General features: G+C 40.1%; 2 protein-coding genes across 2 annotated transcripts in view; both read left to right on the forward strand.

Annotated features, from left to right (window-relative positions):
- Positions 1–11,169, forward strand: part of LOC119481866 (butyrophilin subfamily 3 member A2-like) — a 54,934-nt gene extending 43,765 nt beyond the window's left edge. Inside the window, exon 5 of the mRNA XM_037759178.1 lies at positions 10,732–11,169. Coding sequence (XP_037615106.1) covers positions 10,732–10,871 — 140 coding nt within the window. The 3' untranslated portion in view covers positions 10,872–11,169. The remainder of the gene's footprint in view (positions 1–10,731) is intronic.
- The window catches only part of LOC119481826 (golgin subfamily A member 6-like protein 6), an 83,187-nt gene that overhangs the window by 67,415 nt on the left and 2,004 nt on the right, over positions 1–13,768 (forward strand). The window lies entirely within an intron of this gene.

Consider the following 13,768-nt stretch of genomic DNA (forward strand, 5'->3'; position numbering starts at 1 on the left):
ACCAGATTCCCTATCTCTTCTAACTACAGAATATCCCTTTACAACTAAATCCCACTGTGGTTTCAACCATGTCTGTTGTATACAGATTACATTAGGTTTCTTTTGTAAATTATCAATATACTTCTTAAACTCCTGTCCATTTGTCATTAAGCTTCTCACATTCCATTGTAGCAGAATGAACACCATTAAGAGGATCCAGCCCATGTTTGAGAGGATTATGTATCTCCATTCAGAATGTTTCTAACTGTTTCCCATTCACTTCAAGGTACTTCTCAGCTGATCTGACAATTCATTTAATCCTTTCATTGTGACTTTTTGACTGTGCCGAACAGTTGATTATTTCTGCCATAAAGAGCACAAAGTCACTTTTTCTGACTAGCAGAGTTTCCTCCTTCAACTTATCACACCCTGCACATTTTACAACATCTTCATTCACAGTGTTATTTTGTTTTGTCACCTTTATGCCTCCTGAAACCTTCTTTGCTGCCTCTGCATAGCTGATTCCCTGATGCACCTTGGGTCTTTCCCATTAGTGCTTTTATAAGGCTTGACTCCTCTCTTCGACTCCTCTCCTCGCGTCTTAGTCCCGCCCACGGGAGATGCGAGCGGAGGAGGCGAGGAAAATACTCGAGGAGAGAGGAAACGAGGTTATGGCTACATCCCAAAGCTCTTACAGTTTTTCTCAATTGTTTACACACAAATACTGGTACTTGACACACAATGACCACAACATGTAACTCATGCACCAACCCCCTGAACCAATTCTGCTAAACTACAAGCACAATTCCTGCTTTACACTCAAATTGCAGTTCTAAAACACACTTTTTTCAAAACACTACACACAATTCTCTGCATTTGGCACAATTTTCATGAAGAAAATCTCGTTTTCACAAGGAACACACTGTCATTCAAAATTCTAAAGTCAATTGCCCTACTATGCACACTGACTCATCACATGGGCAAACACCTGTCACACAGTGTTACAATTAGCAATCATGGAAAGTGTATGACCGAAATCCACAAACGCGTATACCCCTTCTCCAAGCTATGGAAGACGCATGTGGAGATATAGCAGTTGATGCTTTTCACGGCTGGATTCGACATGCTAAGCGATATTTCCCCCGCTGCTTGGCCAGGGCAAACATTGCTTGTGATGTGGATGAGGTGCTGTGGCCAGACCGAAACAGAAGAGAGGATGCAGCATAGTTTTTTTTACTGTAACTGTATACAGTAAATTCCTCTGTTGTTTTGTATGTAGACCACTGTATGTGCAACTTTGTGTTGGTTGGGATGTTCACTGTGTACATTGTTTTTGTGGGGAAAATAAAATCTATTTGTTACCGTGTATTTGTGTGTTCTGAGTATAAAAACAATATTCTAAAATATTTTACAACACACTGATGTATGTGCTGTCTGTAGTAAGTGTAACACTGAACAAAAAAAAGGCCTAAGTCATTATGATGAATGGAGAAGAAGTGTTTTCCATTCATCATAGTGTTTTACATTGAGCACATCAGTGTTCAACTGGTTCTTATAAATGTCTATTCATATGATGGTTTGTGTGTGTCATTTGAAAACAAAATACCATTTTGAGAAGAAATAACATTGATTTGAATGTAAAGTTTCATTTTGCAGGAGAATTGAGGGGTTCTGCCCATTGTGTGTGTGTTTTTTGATTTGTGTGTAGAGTTCTGAGAGTATGAGGCATGCTTTCAGAAAATGTGTGTAAACAATCGAGAAAAACTGTAATTGCATCCCTGTTTCCCTCACTTGCGTCTTTTCCTTGCGTCTTAGTCCCTCCCACCAGGGAAGCATGGAGAGACGCAAGGAAACCATGCGAGGAGAGAGGAAACGAGGAAATACGATTTAAGTGACATGAGTCGTTTCCTCTGAAGCGTCACGTGAAGCGACGTCCGTTTCTGATGACAGCAGCAGCTGATCACATCTGGATCAGCTGTCAGTCAGCTTTAACAGCTGTTTGTGTCTGAACTGTACTAATACTAATAAAGACAAGTGCTCTTTATATTATTTATTCATTATTAGCGTCTGTAGTTATTGATATTCTGATTGTGATTTCATTATTTCATAACCCAGAATATGACTATGGTGTGTTTTGAACACTGGACATTATTTATTAGGCTAAAGGAAAATGTAAATGATGTAACTCATATCAAACCAGACGTTCAGGAATGATCAGCCTCATGTGACTGAATGGAAATGAGGATAAATGATGTAAAAGGTGTTTGTTGCTGACAGACAGACTCTCCTTCTCTCTCTGACTTTAATAGTTTCATTTATAAAAGTTAACGGGGCTAATAACAGATCATGAAAAGACAAATCATTCTAAAAAATGCAGAAAGTTATTTTGAGTCCGTTTGTCAGGTATTATAAACCCCTCTCAGTGTCAGGCTGCTTCACTGAAGGAAGAAGCAGAGATACTGCAGGTCCTTCTGCTGCTGTTCAGAGCTTCAGTTAACACACATTATAACTAGATGGTGAATCAGAAGACAACTAAAATATAAATCCTTTAATCTGTGATCTGTTTTCACTCCGGTATAAAACTCAGTGATGTTGATGTATCACTTCAGTCTGATCGGCGCAGCGACCAATCAATAACTGATATCCAATAAGGGGGCGTGTCGGTCGGTGATAAACTTCCGTAGAGGAAACACTGGAGGAGACACTGGTGTATCTTCGCTCATAGCTCCTCCAGCAAGTCTCCTCGCTCCTCGATGCGCATTTTATGAATTGGGACGTCCTTCAAGATGGAGGACTGAGATCAATTTCCGGGTCACAGCCGGAGGACCGAGGATCGAGGAGACGAGGAGGCGAAAAATGCTGAAATGAGAAGCACCTCTTGGGTGCATCCCAAAGCTCTTAATTTTCGTTTCCTCGCTCCTCGCTCCTCGCTTGAACCGGAAGTTGTTCTGGTGCTCCATCTTGAAGACCATCCCAAAGCTCTTATTTGTGCATCGAGGAGCGAGGATCGAGGATCGAGGAGGCTTTCTGGAGGAGCTATGAGCGAGGATACACCAGTGTATCCTCCACGGAAGTCTTTTACCGACCGACACGCCCCCTTATTGGATATCAGTTACTGATTGGACGCTGCTGCTGATCAGACTGATCTGATAACTTTACCTCTCAGCATCACTGAGTTTTATACCGGAGTGAAGACAGATCACATATTAAACGTTTTATATTTTAGTTGTCTTCTGATTCACCATCTAGTTATAATGTGTGTTAACTGAAGCTCTGAACAGCAGCAGAAGGACCTGCAGTATCTCTGCTTCTTCCTTCAGTGAAGCAGTCTGTCACTGAGAGAGCTTTATAAAACCTGACAAACAGACTTAGAATAACTTTCTGCATTTATTAGAATGGTTTTTATTTTCATGATCTGTTATCTCCCCGTTAACTTTTATTAATGAAACTATTAAAGTCAGAGAGAGAAGGAGAGTCTGTCTGTCAGCAACAAACACCTTTTACATCATTTATCCTCATTTCCATTCAGTCACATGAGGCTGATCATTCCTGAACGTCTGGTTTGATATGAGTTACATCATTTACATTTTCCCTTTAGCCTAATAAATAATGTCCAGTGTTCAAAAGACACCATAGTCATATTCTGGGTTATGAAATAATTAACTCACAATCAGAATATCAATAACTACAGACGCTAATAATGAATAGATAATAAAAAGATATCAATCCAGTAGAGATGGTTCCTGGTCCTCTAAGCAGTCCACAGTAGAAATACAGACTGCAGCTTGCACTTGTCTTTATTAGTATTAGATCAGTTCAGACACAAACAGCTGTTAAAGCTGACTGACAGCTGATCCAGATGTGATCAGCTGCTGCTGTCATCAGAAACGGACGTCGCTTCACGTGACGCTTCAGAGGAAACGAACGTCTCATGTCTCTTAAATCGTATTTCCTCGTTTCCTCTGTCCTCGCATGGTTTCCTCGTTTCCTCTGTCCTCGCATGGTTTCCTCGTTTCCTCTCTCCTCGCATGGTTTCCTTGCGTCTCTCCATGCTTCCCTGGTGGGAGGGACTAAGACGCAAGGAAAAGACGCAAGTGAGGGAAACAGGGATGCATTAAGAGCTTTGGGATGCAGCCCTTGACTCGCTGCACATCTGCCCTGACAGCTGCTCAGTGGCGCATGAAGCCTAAATAGCTCGACCTCCGTCTGGAAAAGTACCCGGATCTTGGGCACATGGAACATGCGCAGTAGAGCATGCGCAGTAGAGCATGCGCTCGGTCGCGGCTTGTTCTCCAGCCTCGAACTGGGTCTCATTCACATGAACGGAGGAAGGGAAATAACTCTGGATTCAGCTATTAGTGCGTTTTACAACTTTTAAGACCTACATAAGGACTATTAGAGTGTTCATACTGGGGAGTTGATTCACCTTAAAATAGATTACCTTCTGAACCCTTAGATGATGGTTCTATGAATGTCATTTACAATCTCCACAGGTTGTCCGGTAAGAACATGAATATGATGATGATGTATCAATTAGTCCAGGTCACACACACTCTCTTTGAGATATCACTCATTTATTGATTGAAGATGGTTTTTAAATCCTTTTGTGAATAGTGTGGATAGTGTGGATAGTGGTTACTAAATACAGAAATAAAATAGAAAACATGAGCAGGTATTAGTAACATGAAGTAATAATAAACAAACAGTATTGTATGAAATACAATGCAAGCTAAACAGTTTAAACAGGAATAAAAGGAAGAGAACGCAGCCTTCTGAACTTTAAGGGAGCGTCAACAAATAGCAGACTCAGGCTCTCATGCAGTTCAATGAGCAGAGTGCACACAGAGGGGGATAGGAGGAGTTGTGCGACGGTCCCTTAATGACGGCCGTATGCCCGTTCACTGCGCTGCTCTCACTGAAACACACAACTTATCATTCAAACTCTTATAGACAAACGAGTATGAGCATTATAACATGATACAGGTGACTTTAGAATTATTATAACGATGCAGATACTGAACAATAGACAACTATAACAAATACTCACTTTCTCATGGACGCACAGGAAAAGACCATATCAATAATAAATAGAAAAGAGTCCAGAAAGGTGCAACACTGATACTGAGCTGAGTTGGAGGAAAATGAGGCTTGCGATCTGCGCAGAAGGTGATTGGAATAACAGCACTCTCTGATCATGTGCAGACCATGCGCAGAGCCGCAGACTATTGGTCCGTGCATGTGATCAATGCATGGGCTGGTGAGGGGATGCTTTTGGTTAAACTGCTGCACCTTCTGAACAGTTACAGACATCTCTTTCTCAATGTAAGTCTATGGGAAAAGTCTTTATGGACCCAACGGCATCACCTGAAGGACACGGAAGTTGTAGTACCGTCGTTTGGCCACTACGGGAGCTGGGCTCGACGACCTGCGCACTTCCTGAGGGCTTGGTGATAACGGTCTCCTGCACTACGAAGCGAGTTCATCATCTCCAGGGTCTCTTCTGGTTATCTGGCTTCACTTAACCTAACAGCAGAGATCTCACTAAACTGAACTACGAAGCTGGTTATCAACTCGGTAAGTCAACTCAGAGTTTCTCTGTCTGGATATGAAATGCAGAAAGAACAGCTGGAAAAAGAAAAAACTCCAGATGTGTGAATGCGTAAATTAACAGACTTATTAATTTAGAGGAAAACTCAAAAGTCAGAAATAGTCGTCTAAATATAAATAACTTTTCAGAGTGTAATAGATGAATAGATTACACCTATCTTACACTGTGAGTATGATGTTGCGTGTTTCAGCTGCTTCCTCCTCTCTGAAGGTGTGAAACAGACTCAAGAGGAAGTAAAACTAAATAAATATAAAAACATAATTCAAAGCGGTAAACACCCTCAACATAAATCCAGCTGTTCTTCCTGCATTTGTCAGTTTAGACTGTGTTGTTTTTATTATGATTATGACTTAAACTTCTTCATATGTGTGTAATATTATCATACAAACACCACACCGAGCTCTGATCGGTCAGTAGGAGGTGCTTTCATAGAAGTTGATCTCTGATCTGGAACATAACCTGCTCCAGAACAGGTTAGCCGTTCAGCATCAGTGACCATGGAGATCTACCCCGGTAAGAAGTGATCCAGCTTCGTGGTACGGAAAACCCAGAGTTAACCCTGAAGTTACCTCGATAACCGCAAATCCTGCTTCGTAGTCCAGGCCTCTGGTGAGATAGCAGACCTAACAACTACTTCCTGAACTCTCCCCTTTTCTAAATTACTAAGACAATAAAAGGATATTGATATTATTCCTGGTGGTTTTGATTGAAGCTGTAATATTTTATTCTAGTGATCAGTTACAAACACTCTGAGCGTAGGAAATCAGACCCAATCACCAGACTGTGTTTAAAGTTGAACTCAGTTATTAACCCTCTGAGACCCACAATAGAGCCGTCTGTTTTTAGGGGGTCCAGGAGGTGTTTAGGGGGTCCAGGGGGTCTTTAGGGGGTCCAGGGGGTCTTTAGGGGGTCCAGGGAGTCTTTAGGGGGTCCAGGGGGTCTTTAGGGGGTCCAGGGGGTGTTTAGGGGGCCCAGGGGGTCTTTAGGGGGTCCAGGGGGTCTTTAGGGGGTCCAGGGGGTCTTTAGGGGGAGAAAGCAGGTCAACAGTAGATGTCACATAGAAGTGTTGAACATCATCTGAAAGCTGAGAACCTGGAGATTAATTTGCGAGTCAGCTCAGCACTGTGAGTCAAGCTGTTCTAGTCATAAATAAACATGAATTAGATGAATAGTAAAAATGTGTTTAGAACATGATGATAGAAGTCTATGATGTCCATCTCCATGCTCTATCAAGTCTCATAAGTTGTTGCAGCAATTTTTTCGGATTGATACCATTTGTTACACAGATTTTTTTACCATTGGAGAATTGATGAAAAGTCATGCTGTGATTTGAGATCAAAAACTTTTGACATTTAGAGATTTCTGCAACATTTTTTTGGTGATTGGATGGCGAGCACTTGTGTTATGTAAACGTCTCAGAAACCCCCTTATTGATCAATCTAGCTAGGAAAGCCATCCATCCTCTGAATGCTCTAGGTCTCTAGTCTGATCCATCCATCATCTGAATGCTCTAGGTCTCTAGTTTGATCCATCCATCCTCTGAATGCTCTAGGTCTCTAGTCTGATCCATCCATCCTCTGAATGCTCTAGGTCTCTAGTTTGATCCATCCATCCTCTGAATGCTCTAGGTCTCTAGTCTGATCCATCCATCCTCTGAATGCTCTAGGTCTCTAGTCTGATCCATCCATCCTCTGAATGCTCTAGGTCTCTAGTCTGATCCATCCATCCTCTGAATGCTCTAGGTCTCTAGTCTGATCCATCCATCCTCTGAATGCTCTAGGTCTCTAGTTTGATCCATCCATCCTCTGAATGCTCTAGGTCTGTAGTTTAATCCATCCATCCTCTGAATGCTCTAGGTCTGTAGTTTGTGGCTGTTAAGTTTGAAAGTGACATATAATACATAACATATGGAAGCTCAGGGGGGAACTACATCAGCTGTTACTACATGATGTGCACTACAAACTAAATATAATGCATGAGCACTCTGCAGTAGATAAAAGAAGTGAGAGCCAAGGTCAACAGCCTGTCAATGATTCAACTGACTTCTATTCTTAAACTTGGTATCACTTTATCGACATTAAAAGTGGGTCTGCATTCAGAGTCGTGGGCTCTGTAGTATAATACTCTGTAACAGATAATTAAGTCTGTTTTAAATCCGGTGTAAAACATTGAAACCATCGAGGAAATGTCTTTCAAATGTTGAGTAATTGTGCTGATTATTTCAAATTCAACCAGACTTTGGTTTTTATGATTATTTTAAATGGTCGCTTGTTAGTTTTGACAGCAACATTTTCTTTATCATTTTTATAGCAGTCAGTGGACTTTGTATCTCACGTAAAGAGCTCTAATGAAGGATGAACTATTGAACAAGTCTGGCAGAATCAAAGCACTTTTAAAATTCATTAAGGAGCAGTCTCTGCCATGTTGGTATGAAAAGTTAAAGCCTATCTCAGTTTTAACTGCCCCATACATAGATAGTATCCATATGAACTCTCTATAGGACCGTCTGTGTTGCAGAAATGAAAGTTCAACTATATTACATGGACACGTCACAGTATTAATGGTATTGTTTTTACTGGATTAGTTATTTTGCTGCTTTCCAAAGCATATATTTTTCCATATGATGTATTGCTGCATGGTATCATTTGATTTTCAGAGCTTTAAGATGCTTCCCCAGAGGACCGGACTGTCCCTTCAGTCTCCACTCAGACCCCTCAGTGTTTTGGTTTTCCATCTTCTCCTAACACACTCTTGTAGAGGTAACTCACACAAAGTATTAAAGTCACATCAAATCATATCAATATATGTCATTAAATGAAAGCTTAAAGACTGATGTTCAGTGTTTTTGGACACTCTCACAAAAACATGATGTCATTGGTTTTTGAACCCTTTGGTTTGTTTCAGAGAACTGAAGTGTTTCAATGTCATCTATAACCACATGTTGTCTACAGTTATTGATGTTAATATAAAGTGACATAATCTCTTTTAACACTAAAGCAACTTGTGCTTTAGTTGCTAAACTAGTAACTAAAGCTGTCAGACAAATGTCTGTAAAAGGTCCAATATTTCCGTCTGAGATGTAGTGGAGGAGAAGCATAAAGTAGCATAAAATGGAAATACTCCAGTAAAGTACCAGTACCTCAAAATTGTACTCAAGTACAGTACTTGAGTGAAGTTACATTCCACTGCTGTCTGCTGCTATTAGCACAGTATCATAATGTACAACAAGCCTTATAGAAATGAACATATTTAACTCCTTCCTACTGCAGGAATGAATTAACATATCTATTTCTTTCCAGGTCAGTCTCAGATGATTGGTCTATCTCAGCCAATAGTAGCATTAGTTGGCGATGACATCATTTTGCCATGCCATCTGGAACCTGCAGTGGATGTTGCTGCCATGACGTTGGAGTGGACGAGACCCGACCTGAACTCTATAGCTGTCTTTGCGTGGCGTGCTGGTCAGGACCTCGTACATGTTAAAGATCCATCCTACACAGGAAGAACATCACTGTTCACTGATGAACTGAAGAACGGAAACATTTCACTGAAACTCTCCAAAGTGAAACTTTCTGATGAGGGGAGATACAAATGCTACGTTCCTAAACTGAATAAAGAATCTTTGGTTGAGCTTGTTGTTGGTAAGTGGACACAGTGTATCTACACACACGAGTTGTGACTAGGTGAAATGAGGTTGCAGATATCTGTAATTAGGTCAGAAGGGGGCGGAAGCTATTCAAAAATACGATGGCGCTTCACTGCAGCTGTATGGGTTCATAAAGTGTGTCTGGAGACAATAAATCTACAACACGCTGTACATTTCTATCACAGCTCTCTAGTGAACAAAGCTCTCGTTGGCCACAGCCGGCCGCACATTGAGACCGATGTAATGTGAACAGCTCAGAGGACTAAAGGCTTGTTGGGATTAAAATGATCATGCAGCTCGTTGTCTACATCACTACGGTTAGAAAGAGCCCTCGTCTGTGTTTTAACAACTTATGAGTTATTGATCCGGAGAGTTTGAATCTGTGAATATCTTTCACACTTTACCGAATTATCAAAGTTAGCAAAAGCTTCTGCTGACACTGTTCAGATGCTTTGTTGGGCCGATATCCAATGGGAAGCCTTGATGAGCAACGTCATGACAACAACTCTGACTAGTCACAATGAGGTTATAGATATCTGTAACTGTTATTTAGGATAGTCAGAACTGAATTACAGATAGCTCTAAATGTCGTTTTGACTAGTCACAATGACGTTGTAGATATCTCTAATGTTAATTCTGGATAGTCAAGGTTAACTATTAAATGTTAAAACAGCTCGTCATAGTCAGCCAGTGATGTTGGGAGATGAAGAGCACAACGACATGAAACATCAGTATAAATGAGGGTTAAACATGTTTTATAAGAACAGCTCAGTTCTAGATGTCATGGGCAGAAATGTTGTCTCATTAGATTTATTAGTAAACTGTATATGATACATAAAAGAGTTTAACAAACACATAATCTGATATGCAATAATCTAAGACAGGCTTTCCGATGCAAACTGTTTTTGAATTTTGAAGTTTTATTATTGGCAGCAGTAAATATGTGACCCCTTTGACTTCAAGCTGCTGCATCATCAGTTCAGGGACCAACTGGGTTTATTTGCCGTATAAACAACGCTAATGCAGAGGATATTTATACAATATATTTAATCATTCATGTGGTGATTGTGTTGCTGACTTCTGTTTTAAATGTTTCCTTTTACTCATCATCAGGTGCTGCTTCCTACCCGGTCATCACTTTAGCAGGGATCGATAAGGCCACCAGTGGAGTGATGTTAGACTGCAGGTCTGAAGGCTGGTATCCAGAGCCTGAGGTGTTGTGGCTGGACGGTGAGGGAAACCTCCTCTCTGCTGGACCTCCAGAGACAGTCAGAGGTCCTGATGACCTCTACAATGTCAGCAGCAGAGTGACTGTGGAGAAGAGACACAGCGACAGCTTCACCTGTAGAGTCCAACAGAAGAACACCAACCAGACCAGAGAGACACACATCCCTATTTCAAGTAAAAAATAATATTGTGTTTTATTATGTGATTTACTATTTCAGTTTCAAATTGCTGAGGATTTCTAATAATGTTATTCTGTGTTTTATTTTTTCAGATGATTTCTTTAAGCTCCTGTCCAGTTCTTCTCCTGTCACAACTGGTTTGGCTGTTAGTTTGGCTGTTTGCATCGTGTTGCTTCTCTTTGTTGTGTGGAAATGGAGAAAAAACATAATCAGTAAGTTACACATTTATTAATAAAAGTCATTTTCACAGGTTTTATGGAGAATAGTGATATGAATTTTGTAAATTCAATTTTAATTGGAAATGAAAATGTCTGTATTTTACAGGTTATGGTGATGATAAAAAATGTGATGGCATGTCTACTTTTATTTCCCATTAGGCCAATTCAGTCTTCTTTTTATAACCCATTTTATACTTCATTTTAGACTCAAATGTCTCTGTGATTTCTTAAAATGAACGTAAGTGCCTTTAACTCTCCTTCCTTTTTTTTTACACAAAGAGACAAAGAGAAACCTCCTGGATCAAAGAGAGAGAGAGACGCTCATGAAGAGCAAACTTGTAAGTAAAGAAACAGGACATTACTTTCAGTTTCCAAAATAATTAAAGCTGCAGTGGGTAGAAATGAGCAAATATGATTAAAAAAGTTATTTTTATAAAAACAGAGCCATGAGGAGGAGCAGAAGTCTCTCAGAACATTTGAATTACAATATGCTGAAAGGTTATTATGGAATATACTGCCTACTACTGGTTTAAGAAGAGAACAAGAGCAGTGATGACTGAGAGCTAACTTTAACTGATGTTCAGACGTTCAAGAGAAATACAACAGAAGAGACACGATTCAGACAAAGAGATGAAGATGTGAGCAAATGTTAGAGGAGATTAAAATACAGAAATAAGAGAGATGAGCCAGAAATGCAAAGAAAACATGTTGTGTGGTGTCTTCACTAATATAATAAAATCATGTCTTGTATCATGTCTCTGTTCATCTTTGCCCTCTCAGAAGAGATCTGAGCAGCAGCTCCAGGAGGAGCAGCAGAGGAGGGAGGAAGCTGAGAAGGAGGTTCAGACCCTGCATTTTTGTTTTATTTGATGCCTGTTGGTTTTTGTTGTTTGGATTATTCAGCTGGATTTATGAAAGCTGGCTTTTATTTAAAAACTACCTTTTCTGCCTGTAACTCTGCGTTTGGGTCCCCCTGTGAATTCATAACCCTGACAACATGTCTCTCATTGTCTCTCTCCACCTTGTCTCTGTCCTTCCAGGTAGAAACTAAAGGAGCTGAGCTGCAGCAGCTCCATGAAGAGAAGAAGAGGAACGACAACGAGCTGCAGAGCCTGAAGGAAGAGCTGGAGAAGAAGAACAAACAGGTTCATGTCTTCATCTTCATCTCTCTATTATTAATACAGAATCAATAGAGACAGAGATAGATCAGGTTGAATGAGTTCTCTCCTCTGAGCCTCTAACCTGCAGACAGACTCTCAACTCAACATTTCTGCTGTTTGAGGAACACTAGATGATCAAAGTGTTTACTGAGATCCACTTGACTGAATATGAAGCTACTTGTTCATATAGTACTCAGTGTAACTGAACCATCAGGTTGAATCATTACTCTCATGATTTAATGTGGTTCTCATGTGTCTCTTCATGTCCTCCTCCTTCCAGATGGAGAGAATTCAAAACACCCAAGTGGTCATCATATAAGTACAATATGTACAATACATTTATATAATGTACAATACAATGCATGAGTTCAATACAGAAACAGTAATGTGACTACTGGAACATATCATCAGTTCATAATGATGTCAATAAGCAGTTTAACACAAGTTAAAAGTCATGAAGTATCGAGGTGATGAAACAATGTTTAGTATCTTTTAGAGCAGTTAAAGAGTCCAGCGTCTCCAGGACCTCATACTGAACATCAGGGTCAAACACTTCTCACATTAAAAGGAACACTAACTGATGAATATATGTTTATTGTGTATCTGTGTCTGATTATGATTTACTAACAGTTGAAATCAACATCCATCTGTCTGTCTGTTAGCTGGAGGACAAACAAGCAGTTAACATACAGTGGATGGAGACTAATGAAGAGCTGAAGAAGACAAAACATCAACTGGAGATCAAGAATGGGGAGATCAGCCAGCTGAAGAGAGAAGTACACACACACACACACACACACACACACAACTCTCATCAGAATGAAGAACAATGAAGATGTTTATTCTCACAAAAATATTTTCAGGATCTAAAAAGTGGTGAAAGACACATTAGAATACATGTTTCATAATAGAGTCCAATCTACTTCACACTAGGAGGGTGTAACGATCAGGACCAGAGGACATGCAGGGTCAAGATTGGTGATATTTTGTTTAATATTAATAAACTTTGAATAAACCTATTTGGTAATTATAAGTTATGGTTAAGGTAATTAAGTGTATTTCATCAGTGTTTCTGACCACTAGTAGTCAGACTTGGTGTGTTTTCTCCCACAAACCAGAGTTTATTCTACCGGTGTTTCTGAGTAGTCGTGATGTGACTCAACTATATCAGGTGTATTACTGAGGACCAATGAAGAGCAGAGTTGAGTGTTTAGTTGTTTGTATGATCAGTTCTCTAGAAAGCTGCAAGCAGCAACACCACAGACCAAACATTCAGCCTGTTGTGAACAGACATGTTCTGGATAGACACTGAACTAGTAATACAAATGTGTATAACTATTCAGTTACATTCTTCCTGCAGGTAGTAGGTATGGTATTTTATAACTCTAAAGCAGAAGCATCTCTGTATTCAGTATTGTTGATGTAACAGATGATAAATCAGTGTTATGTTTCCAGTATGAATCCACTCAGAGTAAACTGAGTCAAACTGTCTGAGTATGAACAGGTTTCATCATCCAGCTGATCACAATGAGAATTCATCCAGACATTAATGTGAACATTTACTTCATCTCTCCTCTCTCCCACTTTAACAAACAGCTCTGTGATCAGCAGCAGAAGAAAGAGGAAGCTGAGAGAGAACTGAAGGAGCTGAAGACCAAGAACATTGAGGTTCATCTTTTCACCTAAATCATTGTTTTATCTTCTTCATGTGACTTTGATTTGTTGCTGAGACCAAGATTATCCAAACTAAC

This window comes from Sebastes umbrosus, chromosome 22 (genome assembly GCF_015220745.1).
Source record: "Sebastes umbrosus isolate fSebUmb1 chromosome 22, fSebUmb1.pri, whole genome shotgun sequence".
Classification (NCBI taxonomy): domain Eukaryota; kingdom Metazoa; phylum Chordata; class Actinopteri; order Perciformes; family Sebastidae; genus Sebastes; species Sebastes umbrosus.